This window comes from Phaenicophaeus curvirostris, chromosome 14 (assembly GCF_032191515.1).
Source record: "Phaenicophaeus curvirostris isolate KB17595 chromosome 14, BPBGC_Pcur_1.0, whole genome shotgun sequence".
Classification (NCBI taxonomy): Eukaryota; Metazoa; Chordata; class Aves; order Cuculiformes; family Cuculidae; genus Phaenicophaeus; species Phaenicophaeus curvirostris.
In genome coordinates, this window is record NC_091405.1 from 8,656,322 (window position 1) to 8,675,889 (window position 19,568).

Below are 19,568 nucleotides of genomic sequence, written 5' to 3' on the forward strand. Positions count from 1 at the left end.
CTTTTCTCTGCCCTTTGTAGAGCTTGTGCCTCTAGCAGGCTGATAGTGCTGGTCTGGGAGGAGGCTGGCAAGCTGCTAGGCACGTCTGCTTTGAAAATGGATGTTTTGAAGGGTGTGCTGGGAACACAGCACTGCTTTACAGCTCCTCTCATCTTGCTTCCTGGAGAGAGGAGGAAATGGGCTTATCCTCTGCTCCATTGGCTGCAAATCGCTTGTACCATGCTCTGGCTTTTGACCTGAGTGCTTTATTCTGAGTTCTGCTCTCATTCCTGTGACTGGGAGGAATTAACGTGAACGAGAGAGAAATATGAGTGCAGGGCTCGTACCAGCCTGTACCATTGCAAAATGAAGCTTGGTGAGCATTGCTGGGACCAATGAGTCACTCCTCTCGAGAACATCCTCCTCTTCATGCTCCTCAAAAGGCTGCTAAAACCCCAGGAGAGAAACCTGAGCCTCGCCACAGCCCCGGATCCTTATTTCATCCTCCCCTGCCAGGCACCAGCCACTCTCCTCTGTCCCTCTCACCCACCGCTGCCGCGGCAGAGTCCTACTGGAGCAGCCTGCAGCCGGTAAGTGAGTTGTATTTGCTGGGGCTCTGCACACTCCCCTCCTGGTCTATGTCCTCTTGTCAGAAGGATGCATTGTTGTGAGGGGGGACAGATCTCACTATCCTCTCTGGCATTCTTGAGTGTTTATTTGCAGGCAGCCTTGGATACTGAGAAGCCACCCGATTCCTGATCCTGGGGAGAGAAATACGATGGGGACTGGAATGAGCAAGGTACCGTGGGGCAGCGGGATGCCTCCCAGCGTGTTCTCCTGGGGCAGGACCTTCCTCCTGCAGCCTAGTGGGATGCTCATTCCCAGGTCACTGCAATGCCCTAACTACAACCATTTGCATCTTCACTTTCCCACTCTCCTTTGAAACTTCAAGTACTTAAGACGGGGAATTACGAAAGCAAACAGTGATCACTGGGTTTGTATCTGAGGTGATGAACTGTCTGTGGGTGTTAAAAAAGTGGCGGCTGGCTTTAAATGCTCATCCGTGCTGGCTTTAAATGCTCGTCCCTTGAGCAGTAAGGCCATGACATTAAAGTCCATGGTCTGACGGCAGTCTCTGCCGGGAAATTTTCTCCCCTTGCCACCCCCAGGACATGCCTATGCCTGGCAGTCATACACTATAAAGCAGGAAGAGAGGTTTTACCACTGTTTGTTTCTCAGCTGAGCTCCAGGGCTGACAGAGGAGATTGATTGCTGTTTGCATCCTTAAATAAACACTTGGTATGTGCATTACCCAGGTTAAAATTAGACTCTGGAGCAACAACAGCGAGGCCAAATCAGGGTGAACTCTCTGCACAGCCCTGGCGTGATTTATCACTGTGGTTTCAACCCCTGTGGATGCAGCCTTACCTGCAAAGTGGCTTTTACAGCCTCCCTGGTGCCACCGAACGCTCCTGGGGAGCCCAGGCTGCCTTTGCAGGGGGTTGGATTGGTGCAGGTACATTTGTGCTGCAGGATCAAGCTTTAACTTGACAAGACACAGGGTTCAGCATTCTCCCTTTAGTAGTAATACCTCGTGCTGTGCTAGGCACAAACATTTGTTGGATCCAGGTGTTTGCATCCCAGGAATGGGCTGGGGTTCAGCTGAATGCTAGAGGTGGGCCAGATGTTTATCCAGAGCTGTTGAAAACCTTTCCTGTAGCCTCTCAAACCAGATGTCGCCTTTTAGGTGGGTGCAAATAGGTCCAATTGGGAATTCTGGAAACAGCTCTGGCGGGCTCTTACACCCTGTAAACACTCTGAGCTGCCCCTTTTTCTCTGTTGTAGTATCCCAACAGTGAGCTGGGTACCAAATTTGTGTACCTGATGGTACTTACTGCAACATCCGCGCCAGAAAAGTATTATAAATAGCCTGTGTCTTTGCCCATCTATCTCCAGCTGGCAGAGGCAACCTTTGAAACTATTAGCAAGAGGCGATTGCTATAGAGCAGCAAATAGAAAATGAGCCTCAGCAAGCTGGCCTGTCTCCATTGGCCAGGGCAATGGGGTGTCCCTCCTGGAGCCTGACCTTGAAGGAGGAGGCTGGGATGGGCTGAGCTGTCCTGGTAATCCAGTCCCAACACTGCCTTTCCAATAGCCACAGGACTAAATGCAAACCCCATCCATTTATGTGCTGAGTTTTCCTGAGCTTTTTGCTCCTGGAGGGGCTTGATGGGCTGGGCTCAGCCTTTGATGTTCGTTAATGAAGATGGTTCCCTGATTAGGTGCTTAGTTTATTGCTGCCTGGGGAGTTTCCTTCTCTGCTCGTGCTGGTACCACACATGCCCCTTGTTGCTCCCACCTTGCTGAATGCACGTTGCGCCCGGTTCCATCTCAAATCTCTCTCTTTTTTGTCACCTCCCAGGTTGTCAAAGGGCTCTACCTTGGGAATATTCGTGGTGAGTGCCTTGCCCTGCTCCACCTCTGCCTTGCTGTGAGACCCCCCTGCAGCTCCTTGGGGGCTCTGTGTGCCTGCTCCCAGCTGGGTACCTCAGCATCTTCCAGAGATCCAAAGACCTCCAAAAGCTCTGTCTTGGTGGCAAATCACCCCATGCAGCTCCAGGCCAACATCTGTGGGGACCTACAGTCACCAGCCATGCTGAAGCACCAGGAAACGATTGGCATGGCTGGAAACCTCCCCTGTGTTTGCTGAGACAATATTTACGGGAGGCCAATGCCCGGCTTTCTCGCTGGGGCCTCTGACGCTGTGGGAAGCAGGGTGAAGCTTGGGTTTCACCCAACAGCAAGGACACAACAGCCTTTTCCAAATAAGCAGTGTAATTTCTAATTTGGAGGGTGGTATAGGAGATTGCTGAATATCCAGTGCATCCAACGGGGATTTGGCTTTGATGCAGGTGCATTGCGATGCCTGGTTTCCCTTCCTACATCACAGGGCTGAGAGGCAGTGGGAAGGGGCTGGCGTGAGGGTTGAGGGGTCGGGGGTGATGGTTGGGGGTTGCTGGTAGGTGCTTGGTCCAGCAGATCTCCCAGGACTCACGCGCTGCTCCCGCTTCCAGACTCTGAGGACCGGGAAAACCTGCTGAGGAATGGGGTGACCCACATCCTCTCTGTCCACAACAATGCCAAACCGGTGCTGGAGGTGAGTGCTGGGCTGGGGGAGACCCTGGGGGATCAGCTGGGGGGAGCAGGGGCTGGGAAGGTGCAGGTGAGACATCCCAGCGCGGGCGATGCTTGATTTGCACCGTGCAATGTGGAATTGCAGCCGAAGGGGCTCAGCGCTGGCTTTCGGGACAGAGGGAAGCGGGGTGCTTTGGGGAGGGGCACGGCCACCCTTCGGTGGTTTTTAGGTGCCGCTGCTGCCACCGGGAGGACCGCGAGAGGGCGGCGGCGCCTCGCGAACGGCAGCGCCGGGGCCGCATCCAGCCCGGGCGGGACACGGAGCATCCCCCCCCGCTCCGGGACACGGGGTGCTGAGCCCCCCAGCTCTGCCTGCCCGCTGCCCGCACCCCCGCCTTGCAGACAGACAGCGCTGCGGACCCCTCGTGCTACGGGTGGGGGAAACTGAGGCAGGAATCACAGGATCACCAGGTTGGAAAGGTCCCACTGGATCATCGAGTCCAACCATTCCCATCAATCACTAAACCATGTCCCTCAGCACCTCGTCCACCCGTCCCTTAAACCCCTCCAGGGATGGGGACTCAACCACCTCCCTGGGCAGCCTCTGCCAGTGCCCAATGACCCTTTCCGTGAAATATTTTTTCCTAATGTTCACCCTGACCCTCCCCTGGTGGAGCTTGAGGCCATTCCCTCTCGTCCTGTTCTGTCACTTGGGAGAAGAGCCCAGCTCCCTCCTCTCCACAACCTCCTTTCAGGTAGTTAGAGAGAGCAATGAGGTCTCCCCTCAGCCTCCTCTTCTCCAGGCTAAACACCCCCAGCTCTCACAGCTGCTCCTCATAAGGCCTGTTCTCCAGCCCCCTCACCAGCTTCGTTGCTCTTCTCTGGACTCGGTCCAGAGCCTCAACATCCTTCTTGTGGTGAGGGGCCCAGAACTGAACACAGGATTCGAGGAGCGGTCTCACCAGTGCCGAGTACAGAGGGAGAAGAACCTCCCTGGACCTGCTGGTCACACCGTTTCTGATCCAAGCCAAGATGCCATTGGCCTTCTTGGCCACCTGGGCCCCTGCTGGCTCATGGTCAGTCACTGTCAACCAACACCCCCAGGTCCCTCTCCTCCAGGCAGTTTCCAGCCAGACTTCCCCTAGTCTGGAGCTGCTCAGGGTTGTTGTGCCCCAAGTGCAGGACCCGGCATTTGGCCTTGTTAAACCTCCTGCCATTGGTCTCAGCCCAGCGGTCCAGCCTGTTCAGATCCCTTTGCAGAGCCTCCCTACCCTCCAGCAGATCAACAACTTCCACCCAGCTTAGTGTCATCTGCAAACTTGCTAAGATTGCACTCAAAGGAGGGAGCTGCCTCCTGGGTTGATGCCACAGGTGCCAGATCTTTTGTGCACGAATCCTGCCTGTGCAGACCTGCTCCTCGGCGGAGCCTGCAGCAAGAGGAGCAGCCCTGTGCATGGGATGCTTGAGCCATATTGCTCATGTTGCAGTCGACGACCATGTGCAACTTGCACTTCACGCAGGTGTCAGACCCGCTGCCAGCTCCTAAATCCCGGGATGCTGCAGAAGGTGAAAGGGACTGCTTGGACCCATTGTCCTTTGGGGCCATGATGAGCAGGGAGCCACAGTAAAACACCGGCTCAAGCCTCTTCTCCAATAAGGCATTGAGTAACGTGGAAGGAGGAGAGAGAGAAGGAAGGAGGCTGCATAAAATCGGTGCAGAGAGATGGCTCATGGCTGGAAAAGGGGCAGCAGCTGGGGCTGGCAGGGCTTGGGGCATGGCCAGACGGGTAGCAAACCGCATGGTGAGCTTACAACATGGAGCAAGCCACCGGGCTGGTGGAAAGGGGAACCGGAAAGGCATGGTGGGTTGAGCAATGTGTCAATCACAGCCCCGGGTCAGGAACCGCAAACCCCAGCACCGTTCCCATGCGTGGCCCAGCAACTCAAGGCGGGATGGGGGTACCCAGTCCCACAGGGAAGGGGAAGGCACTGGGAGCCCAGCAGTTAGTCCAGGAGAGGGGTGAGAGTCAGGATTCGGGGAGAAGTGGCGGCACATTGGCTGCTCTGCAGGTTGGTAGAGTGGCTTTGCTGGAACGGTGGCTCTCCTCACTGCGGAGAGGTCAGAGTTGGTGCTGGGCATGGCAGGGCACAGACAGGTTTTGGGAAGCCGCAGCCCATCACAGGTCACCCCAGAAAACCTGCTGCTATTTGCTTGCTGGTCCCCGTGTCCCTGCCTGATGCGTGGTCCCCTTCCACTTATTGGGCTCCTGTGTGTCAGAGAGCTGTGGTTTGGCCAGGGGTGTGGATGAAGAACCCACTGGCTCTGTTTTCCCCCTGGTCCCGGCCTCTCTGGAAGCTTCTCTGTGTGGGGAGCAGCAGGCTGGCACACCATAGCTGGCAAGTGGCACATTGCTGTGGTACCCTGTCCCTGTCGTACGAGAAGCTGCAGGATGGTGGTGCAAGTGTGGGGCTGGAGAGGATGGATGGGAGGGAGAGGAGATGCATGGGAAAGCCCACCAGTGCTCATCCTTTCAACGTGGGTCTTGCCAGCATAGAATCATAGAATCACCAGTTTGGAAAAGACCCATCAGATCATTGAGTCTAACCATTCCTATCAAATACTAAACCATGTCCCTCAGCACCTCGTCCACCCGTCCCTTAAACCCCTCCAGGGAAGGTGACTCAACCACCTCCTGGGGCAGCCTGTTCCAGTGCCCAATGACCATTTCTGTGAAAACCTTTTTCCTAATGTTCAGCCTAAACCTCCCCTGGTGGAGCTTGAGGCCATTCCCTCTCGTCCTGTCCCCTGTCACTTGGGAGAAGAGCCCAGCTCCCTCCTCTCCACAACCTCCTTTCAGGTAGTTGTAGAGAGCAATGAGGTCTCCCCTCAGCCTCCTCTTCCCCAGGCTAAACACCCCCAGCTCTCACAGTCGTTCTCCATAAGACCTGTTCTCCAGCCCCCTCACCAGCTTTGTTGCTCTTCTCTGGACTCGGTCCAGAGCCTCAACATCCTTCTTGTGGTGAGGGGCCCAGAACTGAACACAGGATTCGAGGAGCGGTCTCACCAGTGCCGAGTACAGAGGGAGAAGAACCTCCCTGGACCTGCTGGTCACGCCGTTTCTGATCCAAGCCAAGATGCCATTGGCCTTTTTGGCCACCTTGGCCACTGCTGGCTCATGTTCAGTCGCTGTCAACCAACACCCCCAGGTCTTTCTCCTCCAGGCCCCATGTTTGTCCTGCTCTGCCCCTTTCCTCCTTAAATAAGTGGCTTTTCTCATTCTCCCAACTTGCTCTGGGCTGGAGGGAAGCAAGGGGTTGTCAGCCTAGGGTTCTCTTTTCAGCAGTGATGCCACAAGGAACTGGTAGAGATCGGGCAATTCCTGATGCGTGGCTGTTTCACTCTGTCTGGCAGGATTTCCACACATTTTGCTAAGAAAGAAAAAAGAAACCGTCACATGAAAAGAATCTAATTTTAGCTCTGAACAGGGAGGATCGAGGAAGCGATGTTTTAAAGAAAGGAAAGTAATCTGACCCACGCCAACATGCGGCAGGATGATTTATTGTGTATTAAAAGGACCAGGAGGAAATAACTCATTGATGAGAGTGACTTCATCAGTGCACGTTTGCACACGTCTTCCTGACCGGGCTCACTGCCAGAGGCCCCAGGAAAGGGATAGCTCGGTTTTGGGGGGCTCCTGAGCATTGTAGCTGTTCCCCACAGCCCAGCCTCTCCTCTGGATGGGGGAGAAATAACCAGGGATGGGATGGATGCAGCCTGTCATGGTTCTTTCTACCCGTGGGGAGTGGGGTGATGGTACCTGAAAGCAGACTGCTGCTTTCTCCTCACCTAAGGGGTCAGACTGGGAGGGGGAAAAGAGAGATATGGAGCATTTAGTCTTTCCAGAAGGTATCTTACGAATGCAACCATCTTTGTATTGCAGGAGATGACCTATCTCTGTATCTCGGCCTCAGATTCATCCAGTCAAAACCTGTAAGTCATTTGCCATCCTTTTGCCTCCCAGAGTTGTATTTTGGTAGTTATCAGTCAATAAATGTTCAGATTCTGCAGGATGAAGGTTCAGTTCATTTGTGGTGCCATAACTTGGCATCATTGCTAAGCTTGACAAAAGCTGCAGCTCATTTTCAGGCACTAAATAGCAGTTGTCAGGCTTAAAAATCTATTTCTGTGTGGTTTGCAGTCAGTAAATTTAGTTTTCCATCAAATTTCAGAATTATTCTACTGGGCAGGGTTGAAAATTGGAGTGCCACTATTGGTGGCGTTCTTCCAGACATTTTCCTTGGAAAGAGAAATGTTTATTAAAATTAATGTATGTGTCCCCGCCCCTCAAAGCATGGACACTGATAAGCCTTATAACGATATTCTTGAGATGAATCAGGTGAGAGATGCTGTTGGGAAGCCCCAGGCTTTCATGGGACGGGGTGTGATGGGCTTGCTGCTGGTTTGGACAACAGGCATCCATAAACCTTCCACTAGAACCAGAAAATGGGGGACTTGGGGGATTTTTCTCACCAATCAAACCCTTAAAAGGATCGCAACTTTCGTGTGCAGTGACCGGAGCGAAGGCTGTTTGTGGAAGTGCTCTTTTTCCTGCATTCTGGTGAGCAGCCATGCCTGGGGGTATGATTCTGCTTGCTCATGCTCCCACTGAGCGGAAAGAGAAGCTTTACAAGAAAGCCTTGCCTCAGCAAGAACAGGGTTTTTGGGTTGTCATTTTTTTCTCTTCCCTCATTTCTTTGCATTTGTGGCATGTCTACCAAAAGGAAAAAAAAAAAAAGGAATAAAAAGAAGAAAAGACTGGCTGCCGGAAGGAACACTTATTCACAGAATCACAGAATCACAGAATAACCAGGTTGGAAGAGACCCACCGGATCACCGAGTCCAACCGTTCCTACCAAACACTAAACCATATCCCTCAGCACCTCGTCCACCCGTGCCTTAAACACCTCCAGGGAAGGTGACTCAACCACCTCCCTGGGCAGCCTGTTCCAGTGCCCAATGACCCTTTCTGTAAAGAATTTTTTCCTAACGTCTAGCCTAAACCTCCCCTGTCGGAGCTTGAGGCCATTCCCTCTTGTCCTGTCCCCTGTCACTTGGGAGAAGAGGCCAGCACCCTCCTCTCTACAACGTCCTTTCAGGTAGTTGTAGAGAGCAATGAGGTCACCCCTCAGCCTCCTCTTCTCCAGGCTAAACAACCCCAGCTCTCTCAGCCGCTCCTCATAAGGCCTGTTCTCCAGCCCTTTCACCAGCTTTGTTGCTCTTCTCTGGACTCTCTCCAGAGCCTCAACATCCTTCTTGTGGTGAGGGGCCCAGAACTGAACACAGTATTCGAGGAGCGGTCTCACCAGTGCCGAGTACAGAGGGAGGATAACCTCCCTGGACCTGCTGGTCACGCCGTTTCTGATACAAGCCAAGATGCCATTGGCCTTCTTGGCCACCTGGGCCACTGCTGGCTCATATTCAGTCGGCTGTCAACCAACACCCCCAGGTCCCTCTCCTCCAGGCAGCTTTCTAGACAGACTTCTCCCAGTCTGTAGCACTGCATAGGGTTGTTGTGCCCCAAGTGCAGGACCCGGCATTTGGCCTTGTTAAACCTCCTGCCATTGGTCTCAGCCCAGCGGTCCAGCCTGTTCAGATCCCTTTGCAGAGCCTCCCGACCCTCCAGCAGATCGACACTTCCACCCAGCTTAGTGTCATCCGCAAACTTGCTAAGGGTGCATTCGATGCCTTCATCCAGGTCATTGATGAAGACATTGAACAGGGCTGGACCCAGCACTGAGCCCTGGGGAACCCCACTTGTCACTGGCCTCCAGCTGGATTTCACACCATTTACCACCACTCTCTGGGCCCAGCCATCCAACCAGTTTTCCACCCAGGAGAGTGTGCGCCTGTCCAGCCCAGAGGCTGACAGTTTCTCAAGCAGAACGCTGTGAGAAACTGTGTCAAAGGCTTTGCTGAAGTCCAGGAAGACCACATCCACAGCCTTTCCCTCATCCAGTAGCCGGGTCACTTTGTCATAGAAGGCGATCAGGTTAGTCTGGCAAGACCTGCCTTTTGTGAACCCATGTTGACTGGGCCTGATCACCCGGTTCTCTTGCATGTGCTTCATGATAGCACTCAAGATCACCTGTTCCATGACTTTCCCTGGCACTGAGGTCAGACTGACAGGCCTGTAGTTTCCTGGGTCCTCCCTGCGGCCCTTTTTGTAGATGGGCACAACATCAGCCAGCCTCCAGTCCAGTGGGACTTCCCCAGTCTTCCAGGACTGTTGGAAGATGATGGAAAGGGGTTTGGCCAGCACATCCGCCAGCTCCTTCAGTACCCTAGGGTGAATCCCGTCCGGCCCCATAGACTTGTGACTGTCCAGTCGGGCTAGCAAGGCTCTGACCACCTCCTCTTGGATCATGGGAGCCTCATTTTGCTCCTCTAGCTCCTGGGTTTGTACACAGGCGGAACGACCCTCCTTACGACTAAAGACTGAGGCAAAGAAGGCATTAAGTACCTCAGCCTTTTCCTCATCCCCTGTTACTGTTGTCCCTTCTGTGTCCAATAGGGACTGTATGGTCTCCCTAGTCCGCCTTTTATTATTTATATATTTGTAGAAAGATTTTTTGTTATCTTTCACTGACTTGGCCAATCCAATTTCTAGCTGAGCCTTAGCCCTTCTGATTTTTTCCCTACACAATCTCACTTCCCTCCTGTAGTCCACCCAAGAGGCCTGTCCCTTCTTCCAGAGGCCATAAACATTTCTTTTCTTCTTGATATCCCTCAAGATCTCTCTATTCAACCAAGCTGGCTTTCTCCCCTGCCGGCTTTTTTTCCGGACCACGGGGATGGCTTTCTCCTGAGCTGCTAGGACCACCCCTTTGAAGAGCTCCCAGCCCTCCTGGGCTCCCTTGCCCTTGAGTACTGTCTCCCATGAGACTTCACCAACCAGCCTGCTGAAGAGATCAAAGTCAGCCCTCTGGAAATTTAATGTTACCGTCTTGCTAACCACCCTCTTCACTTCACCTAGAACAGAAAATTTTATAATCTCATGGTCGCTTAGTCCTAGGCGTCCACCTACCGCCACATCCCCTACAAGGCCTTCTCTGTTCACCAACAGGAGGTCCAGGAGGGCACCTTCCCTGGTTGGTTCATTCACCAACTGTGCAAGGAAGTTATCTCCCACGCACTCCAGGAACCTCCTAGACTGCTTCCTTTCTGCTGTGTTGTACACCCAGCAGATATCAGGCAGATTGAAGTCTCCCACCAGAACGAGAGGCATCGATCTAGAGATTAACCCCAGCTGTTTATAGAAGAGCTCATCAGCTGCTTCTCCTTGGTTGGGTGGTCTGTAACAGACTCCCATCACAAAATCTACCTTCTGGTGGGCTCCTCTGATTTTGACCCACAGGCACTCAACCTCCTCATCTCCACAATCCATCTCAGTGATGTCCAAGTCCTCCCTTACAAAGAGGGCTACCCCACCTCCTCTCCTACCCTTCCTGTCCCGCCTGAAAAGCTTATACCCCACCATAGTCGTACTCCAGTTATATGAGTCGTCCCACCACGTTTCCGTGATGGCAACAACATCATAGGCCCCTTGCCCTACGACAGCTTCCAGCTCTTCCTTCTTATTTCCCATGCTGCGTGCATTGGTGTAAATGCACTTCAGCTGAGCTGCCGAGCCTTCAGCCCTCCTAGAGGGAACAGGGTTCGTTCCCAACTGCCTGGTAACTGGATCAGTTGACACCAGAGTGCCTGCATCTCCCTTAACACCCCGAGGTGTGTTCTCCCCCACTTTTTGTGCGGTGAGGTACTGGTGGTCCTCGCCCGCGCACCCTCTCCCAATCACCAATTCCCCACATCCAGGCTCATTCCTGTCTAGCCTGGGCTCAACCCCCTCCCCCTTCCCCTTCAAGGAACTATTTTCTGCTTGTCAGTTTATGCCTTGGATTTCACAATCCTGGTGAACTTCATGTCCTGAAGTGGAGACGCTTGTGACTCAGGACCTCAGTGGTTCTCAGCATTACCAGTCTCCATGCCTCGATCCCACGCTTCGAGGCTGGAAAAACATGGGGAGAGCTTTCACTGGCTGGCTGCTGTGGGGGGAAAATAACCCTGTGGAAGGGGTGAGGATGGATGGATTGCCCAAAGTGCTCACCTGCCTCCCTTTGGGATGCATTGTTGGATCAATGTTGTGTGCACAAAGTGGGATGGAAGCTGCTGAAAAGAGTGCCAAGGGAGTTGGAGGCAAGAGCATCATGCACTTGACAGCAAGGTGCATCCCTGCTGGTCCTAGCCGAGGGGCTGAAGTGGAAGACTGGATGTGAAGATCTTGGAGCTGTGCAGGAGATGTGTTGCCTATGTTGTCACTGGCATCCCTGCCTCCCTAGCACTGGCACCACTCCCTGCCCTCCCTGGGTTGGTAAGGGCCTGGAGGGGCTGCCTTGGATGAGAAGGGGAAGGGAGTTGCATCATTTTTGGGACCTGCAGGCAAAAACCAACTTGGGAGCCACCTCTTCCTGCCTTCTTTCCCATTGGTGTCTTTTATTTGGAGCGTACCGGTTGGTTTTGGCATTGTTTGGGAATTTGCAATAAGCTGATTGCTCAGGACAATCTCCAACATGGGAACATGCATTTCTTTTGGGCACCGGGAGATGACATCTTGCCCTGGAGGCTGTCTCACTCCTGGGTCCTCCCCAGGCTGGTTTGGTTGATGGTATCACCCTGCTTCCATCCCAATGTCTCCTGAAGCAGGAAATCCCCTGGGAAGTCTCCCAGGTAATTTCCTTCCTGGTAAATGAAAATCAGTCTCTCTGCCTTTGCCTGGCAGAGGAAAGATCTCAGCTTCCATCCTTCTGTGGTGGCTCCAGAACAGTGGGAAGTCTCAGGGAGGGCCGTAACTGCTGCTGCTCGTGTGGCCAGGTGCCTTGCAGGGGTGGGCAATTCCCCTGGTTTCACCTCCTTGCCTCTCTCCTTACAGGCTGCAGCATTTTAAGGAGTGCATCAAGTTCATCCATGAATGCCGCCTTGGTGGGGGAGGCTGCCTTGTCCACTGGTGAGAGCTGCTGTCACTGCCTCGTGCCCCTGGTTCACAACAGTGCTCGGGGAAGTGGGGATGGGCTTCCACCCAAAAAGGTGTCCTTGACATCAAACGTCATTTGAGGTGGGGAGGAAGAAGAGGAGAAGACAAAGAGAAGCAGGGGGCAACAGGGAAAGGTCTTCACTGCTGAGATCTATGGGGATGGGTGGTCTGTGTACTCAAACTCCCTCAAAACCCAAAGAGGTGGGACAGGCTAGTGGAGGGAGAGCCATTTGTCCGGAGTCACCAGCAGTGGCTCCGTGTCCATACAGCCCCCTACCCCTGCCCAACCCATGGCCAGGGAATCCTGCCAGCATCCTAGAGAGAGGAGGGTATCCGTGTGAAGATGCATTTCGTGGGTCTCCCTTGCTGTGAGGCCACACCAACTCCCATGCTGGGAATACCTCTCTCTGATGCTGCTCCCGCGCACCCTCCCAGCCTGGCTGGAGTCTCCCGCAGCACCACCATCCTGGTGGCTTATCTCATGACGGTGACCGAGCTCAGCTGGGAGACCTGCCTGGCCGCCACCAAGACCGTACGGTCCTACGTCAGCCCCAACTTTGGCTTCCAGCAGCAGCTGCAGGAGTATGAGGCGACCTTGCTGCAGGAGGTATGTTCTGCCCTGACGTCCTCTTATATACGTGTCTACCGAGTCTGCAAACATGCACAGCTCTTTTGCATGCAGCTCCCTGCAGGGGCCAGCTGTTTGCTCGAGCTGGCCTTCGTCTGTGCTATTTATTACCTGGGGATTTCAGGTTTTGCATGCAGAAAAAAAAAAAAGGAAAAATAATTTTAAAAAGTGCCTAGACTTTACGTGAATGCCCTTAAAAAAGCTCTTTAAAACCCGTGTGCTTTTCTCAAGAGTTAATTTACAGTGGGAGGGATGTGTGAGCAGCAAGACCCCCAGCGAGGCCTTGGAAGGGTGCTGGGCTGGTTCCCAGGAATGTAGAACAATGGGAGCTGGATGTGGAAAAGCGGAGAAGAGAGGGAAGGAAGGGTCTTGTGAGCAGCTTTGGGATATCCAGGAATGCTTGGCTCTGGCAGGGCTTCCACTGACAGTAAGTCCTGCTTTTAGAGGCAGCTGACAGGCAGATGCAAGTGTTGATGGAGAAATTCTCCTCTTTTGTCCCCAAAATGACATGGAGTGACAGGTGTTAGGAAGCCCTGACTGGGTGGTTCCTGTCCTGTGCAAACGAGGGATGTTGTGGAAGCTGAGTCATGCTGAAGCCCAGCTGGATGCCTTCAGCTAGGAGCACCAGCAGTGTGTTTAGTTCTGAGAGCAGGATCAGAGGTGACCTGGAAAGCCTTCAAATGCAAAGAGCCTTTAAGAGCACAGCAGCTGCTCAGCTGCCCTACAGCTTCCCACGCCGGACGCTGCTTCTCTGCCCAGCTCCAGGCTCTGCAGTGAAGGACTGGGATCCAAAACTGCGCTGGGAGGCCACAGGTAGACCTCTGCAAGGAAACACTCACCCACAATGCATGCGAGGCATCTCACAGCTCATGTCTCCCCATAACTTGATGTCATCCCTGGAGGCCAAGTCCTGCCACCCTCTGCAGCTGTGAGCACCACGCGATGGCCCCACGGCAAAGAGCAGTGGAGAGCCAGTGGTCCCTCTGGCCACGCCAAGCAGCTCAAGGGGATTTCTCTCATCTCAGGACAGAGGTAGGGACAGCATGTGACATTGGCCTGAATGTCAACACCTTTCCTGGTGCAGAGTTCCTTTCCCCGGGTGCTGGAGGGAACCAGCAGGCGCTGTCACATGAGGAATGTAGCTGTATCCTGTTATCACTGACTTGCGAAAACACCCGTGGAGGAGGGCAGAAAATGGTCCAATGGATTACAAAACACCCTTGGTGCTGGAGATTCCCTGTGGGGCTTCCCCTGGCCAGATTAGCTCTCCATAGCTCTTCCCACGCTCTGGCTAGACTGTGATGTGGGGTTTGCTGTGCTCCTCACTCCATCTGGGCTATTCCTTCTGCTCTTCAAAATTCAGGCTGGGCTCAGCAGATGCTGGGCTTTCTTCCCTTTCCCTTAGATGCTGTTTTTCATCTCCTCAAAGTTTTGCTGGGGTCTTTGCAAGTATTTCCTGGAAAATACCGAAGGCAGAGTCAAGGGCAGAGGCTCTTGGACATGTTTTACTGAGCTGCGGGGTTTAGCAAGAGCTGCCTTTTGCTTGGAACACCCCACGTTCCCTGCGATTGCAGCATCAGGGAGGGAAGCCGTGGATGGCCCACGTAGTTGGACTGTTGCTAGCACAGCCCCAGGGAGGAGGCTGAGTGCTGGAGTGGGGAGTGCTCAGGCATTACTCACCCACAGCTGCAGCTGAAGAAGGGGAAGAACCAGGATGGATGCATGAACCCAACTGGCAATGCCCTGCTCCCTGTGTGTCCCCGTGCCCATCACCTTTGCAAAAGGAAGGACCTTGTGGGCAGGGGGGCAGGTCAGTCGAGGTGGATGGCTGAGTGTCTCATGGGGTGGTGGGTGCTGTAGGCATTCACCTGCATGGTCAGGAGCCTGTGGGACCCAAAGCTGCATGGATCCTGTGCCCTGCTTCATGCCAAGTGGAAATTTTCTTGCTTACCTTAGCTGCAAGAGGTCACACCTTGTTCTTGTTTGTGGTTTTGGTGTGGTTTTCTGTGTATATAGGTAGGATGTAGGAGCAAACATGTCGTGACCTGAGCTTCATCTCTTGCTGAAGGTAGAAAAGAGGTTAAATTTCCTCATTTAGCGCAACTGTCATCCTGGCAGGCAGCAATTTGGAAGTGCAGTGCTTGGGACCAGACATGGATAGGGCTGGGCAGGCTGCTCAGGAGGAAAAGCCTGATTTCTTTCTGGTTAAACGTGTGAGGAACAGGTCATTTCTCCTGGGGACCTCCTTCCTGGGGCTGCAGGCAAGCATCCCTTGGTGCCCCCAGTCTCCTCAATCCAAAGCAGAGACCTTGGATGGGATCCTGGGAAGTAGAAATGGGGAAGAAGCTCTCTGGGACTCGCCAGCCAGCCCCTTGCCGCAGGAAGCGTGCCTTGTGTGCAGCTGTGGTTTTGAGCTGGCAAATGCTGCTTATCGGGGCTGGATGGATAAAGAAGGAAGGAAGGGACCAAGACCAGCAGCAGAGTGATGGGTAAGGTTAGAAAAGGAAATAAGTGAGCACAGAGAAGACAGTGTGGTTGTGAGAGAGGGCACAGATGGGCATTCAGGTGGCAGACCTGTCCCACCGTGACCCATGGTCACCCCATGGTGTTGGCACGCTGTGTTCAGGCTGCTTTCCCCTCTCAGTGCTGTCTCAGATGGGACTGGGTGCTCTGGGCCCAGGAGAGGGGAGGATGGCAGTGGGTTAGTGGTCAGCACTGAAGGAAATGGACTGTAACCACTTCTTGCTCTGAGTTTAAAAGGAAACGCCTGGCAGCAGCAGGGTATTTCCCCCAGCCTCCTGCTAGCTCCTTCCCTCCTTTGCTGTATGGTGGAAGCAAGTTCTGAGGCTGGCGAGTCAGTGGATGCCAAACCTTGGTGGCCAGGCTGGTGTCACCATGGAGCTTCATTCCTCCAGATGGTTTACATGGGAGGGATGTTCTCCTTAGAAGCAGCTGGCATGGATGCTTGTTCCAAATACTATCCCAAATCCTCTGGGACTCATTTTCTGGGGATTGTCTTCTAGCGAGGAAATTGGATCTGGCTTTTGGGGTTCACACCAAACAAAAGGTCTTCCTGCTTGCAGGCAGCAAGCGTGTAGCAGCTGTGATGAGTCCTCCTAAGTGAGGGAGTGGATTTGGGAAATCCAGACATTCCCAGTGGAAATCCCCTCTGCCGAGCTGACTTTCCCTGGCTGCAGGAGGGGAGGATGCCACCAGTCTCAGATTTTATACTCCTATGGTTCATGGTCCTTGCACCTCTGGCAGCCCTGGCAGGACAGGACTGGGCTGCCCGTCCTGCTGTCCCGTATCCTGTACCTTTGCCATGAACTTGGTGCCTCTTGGCCATGGGGTGCTGCCGCAGCATCCTGGGAAGCTGAAGCCATTGCAGGCTTATCTTGCCCTGGGGGTCCTGAGGCTGGGCAGCTCGTGGGGGCTGCCTGCCCTCTCCCTTTGCTTCCCCTGGCTGCAGCCCATACCTGTCCCAGCGCTACCACTCAGTCTCCCACTGGACCCTTTGCACCTGCAGGCTTCCCATTCTGGACTCTAAGCTCTCCATCCTTTTTGTAAGGCGTTTAGTGTCACTGGGGGTGCCCTTACAACTTGTCCCAGTAAGTCCGGCTCGCTGCAGCAGCTGGTTCTCAGCTTCTTAGGACGACAAAGGAGCCGTGCCCACTCCCTGCAAGCACTGGGCAGCTGGCACGGTGGGTCCTGGCAGAGCTGCCCATTCCTGCCCATGATCTCGGGCAGTGCAGTCAGGGCCTGTCTGGCCGTTTCTCATCCCAGCAGTAGCGGGAAGCACTTCTACAGACTGCTTCTTGCTTCCCAGCCATCTCCGGACCCCAGCCTGCTGCCAGCTGGCCCCCAGCCACCAGCATGCTCCTGTCACTGGAACAGCCTCTGCGGCTGGCTGCAGTGATGAGGGGGAGGACAGGAGGCACCCTAAAGCACCCGGTGGAGAGCAAGGTGCTCTGCAAACAAACCTGCCTCAGCATGCAGGAGGCAACTAAGCCACGCAGCTTGTGGCAGCAAGTCCAGAATGCTCGTGCTCTGCCACAGCAGGGAGAAAGTGTGGGGAAGCTTTTCTTGCATGAATTTGGGCACACAAGGAAGAACAGCAGCTTCTTGGCAATGAAAAGTAAATAAAGCTTCTGTACCAGCTGCAGCCAGCGTGAGAAGCTGAGGATGCTGCCAGCTCTCTGGCTCCATCTGTGCCACGCTGGGGATGTGGGGAGCACTTGGCTGGGGGGAGCCATCCCATCTCTTTTATGATACGGTCATGTCGTGTGGTGTGTGAGCTCATGTGCAACTGCGACCTATCTGCTTGCTGGCTGTGGCTGGGGATCCCCCAGCCTCGTCTGAGGCTGTGACTGGGATGCAGTGGGCATCTGGCTCAGTTTGCTGCTTTTCACTCTCAAGATAGCTGTGTCTCAGGCCCTGGTGACCCTGACAACCTCTTTTGGCTTTGTGCTGGCAGTACCGTGCCTGGATCCACCGTGACTACGGCAGCAACCCTTTCAAGGACCAGGAGGAGCTGCAGTGCTTGCTGGCCCAGCAGGAGCAGAGGCAGAAGGAGCAGCAGCTGGGAAGCAGGGATTGCTCCTGGCTTCACTCTCCACCTCCCACCTACCCAGTCCCTTACCACACAGGTGGCACCAGCAGAAGCAGATGGATGAACAGATAAGCAGCCGGCTGTTTGCAGGAAGACAGAAGACCTGGGGTTTGGAACAGTCTTTGTATTCCCTTTGCCAAGTACTCGTAGGGCACAAACAGCCAGTGCTGGCCTTGGCCATGGGCTCAAGGGCTGGAGTGTGTGTGGAGGAGGTCGGGACTTGCAGACCGTCCCCTTGGCTTCTGGCTAGGTATACCTCTGGGCAAGCCATTTAATTGATGACAGTGACACAAAGTGGATCACAGATGCTTTTCCATCACACAGGGCAGCAGCAAGCCCCATCCCTCTCTCCAACAGCATGGTACCCTGGAGCTCCTCTGTCACAGTGTGGGGGTGCCAATGCAGACCTTGGAAGGCCAGGTCAGGATGAGATGGGGAGAGATCACCTTGTCGTCTTCTGCTTTACAGTGACGCTGGAGCCTTTCAGTGAAGATGCAGCCTGTGATGCTGTCCCCAGGAGGGAGGGTTGGATACCGGGATGTGGGTGTGCTGCTGAGCCTAGATGTCACCCTATGGGATGGGGAGAGGGACCAGAGGCTGAGCTGCTCCCAGGGTTGCAGATGACCCTTGACATGTTTGGACTTTCCTAATTCAGTCTGCCTTGGAGATGCCTGTTGGCATTTTCTTAACTCATCCCCCAGGAAGAGGGGAAAACCAGCAGTGCTGGAGCCTGCCTGATCCACTGCCCCCATCCCCAGCACTGCAGTGGTTTTGGGTTTCCCCTGCCCGCTGATCTGAATGTCCCTGGTTACAAAAGAAACCAAGTGCTCTATTGGACTCAGTCAACCTGCAGACCAACTTTGCACTTTCCTTCTCCAACAGCCTTTTAAATATTGACAGACCGTGACAGTGTCCCTTTTCTCAACCCAAGCTTGTACCCCATGTTTCCAAACCATGGCATCCCTGTCTGCCTTTGCCATCACTTCCCTGCGTCTGTCCTACAAGGCAGGTCCCAACACATTGACACAGCCCTTCTACATTTAAATGTTCAAATCTTTGACACCAGCTTGACCTTCTACTATAAATATCTTGCCTGGCTTCTCAAAAATATCTGTTCTGCAATCCGTTCTGAGAAGGGAAAAAAGGCACTTAAGATATTTCTAGGAATTCCATTATTTAAAATTTCTGGGTACTCCAAGTGTGATGGCACTGGGGGGTATCTTAGTTGATTCCTAATAAAGAACATAGTGATTAAAACCATGAGGAAGGCTGGTTTTGATTTGAGGTGTTTCCAGTGGGAATGGAGGGATGGACTGACATAACTGCTCTGCCACTCTGTCTTGTTTCCTGTTTACTTGATAAAACCACCAGTAAAATGTACAGTTTTAAGGACTCAATGTTTAGCTATTATGTATAGGATTCTGGAAAGAAAAAATACTGGGGCTTTTCCCTGCCTTTTTAGTTTGAGAATAGGTCCCTTTGGCTGATATTCTACAAAGAGGTACACCACATTTTGTGCCTGCAGAACACTCAGCGTGGGAAAGTGCCCCCAACAATTAATGAGCTCGAGGACCATAAATGCTGTTAATGGATCGGACTGAATGGGAGTTGAGCAAACAGGGTTAATATTGTATTTAATGCCTCTGTTATCATTTTAGGAAGCAGAAAAATGGAACTTGCGCACAGGAAAAAAAAAAAGTTGGTTTCTGGTGTTAATAGGAAGTCATCAGAGATATGTGATAAACAGAGATTAGATTTACAGTAGGTGCAATAACCTCTGTGGATTCCTGCTGTCTCATCATCTGCACCAGCCTGGATAGTCATGCCCCTTCCCATCCCATGGCCAAGGAACTGTGGCACCAAAGCAGCTGTTACCTCTAGAAAAAAATCCTCCTGATTTGGGGAATCAGAAGGGATACCCTCAGTTGCCCCATAGCTGGAAACATCCAAGGTCGGGCTGGACAGGGCTTTGAGCAACCCGACTGAGTTGAAGATGTCCCTGCTCATTGCAGGGGAGTTGGACTGAACGGCCTCCAAATGTCTCTTCAAACACAAACTGTTTTATGTATTTATGATTCTATAAGCTGCACCAGCATGCCTGGCATCACAGCAACAATTGTTGCCCAAG

General features: G+C 53.4%; 2 protein-coding genes across 2 annotated transcripts in view; both read left to right on the forward strand.

Moving 5' to 3' along the window:
* The window catches only part of IRF8 (interferon regulatory factor 8), an 81,144-nt gene that overhangs the window by 50,921 nt on the left and 10,655 nt on the right, over positions 1-19,568 (forward strand). The window lies entirely within an intron of this gene.
* Positions 434-18,703, forward strand: LOC138726657 (dual specificity protein phosphatase 22-A-like). Its single transcript, XM_069868588.1, has 8 exons — positions 434-569; positions 703-778; positions 2,402-2,435; positions 3,054-3,136; positions 7,056-7,105; positions 12,102-12,176; positions 12,639-12,810; positions 17,306-18,703. The coding sequence occupies exons 2-8, from the start codon at positions 758-760 to the stop codon at positions 17,510-17,512; spliced, it is 642 nt and encodes a 213-aa protein (XP_069724689.1). The 5' UTR covers positions 434-569; positions 703-757; the 3' UTR covers positions 17,513-18,703.

Bases quoted from the DNA above. Each gene is read 5' to 3' on its own strand.
- LOC138726657 (XM_069868588.1), top strand. From the start codon at position 758: ATGGGGACTGGAATGAGCAAG. The intron at 3,137-7,055 runs GTGAGTGCTGGG...TTTGTATTGCAG, and splicing joins ATGCCAAACCGGTGCTGGAG to GAGATGACCTATCTCTGTAT. The intron at 12,811-17,305 runs GTATGTTCTGCC...TTGTGCTGGCAG, and splicing joins AGGCGACCTTGCTGCAGGAG to TACCGTGCCTGGATCCACCG.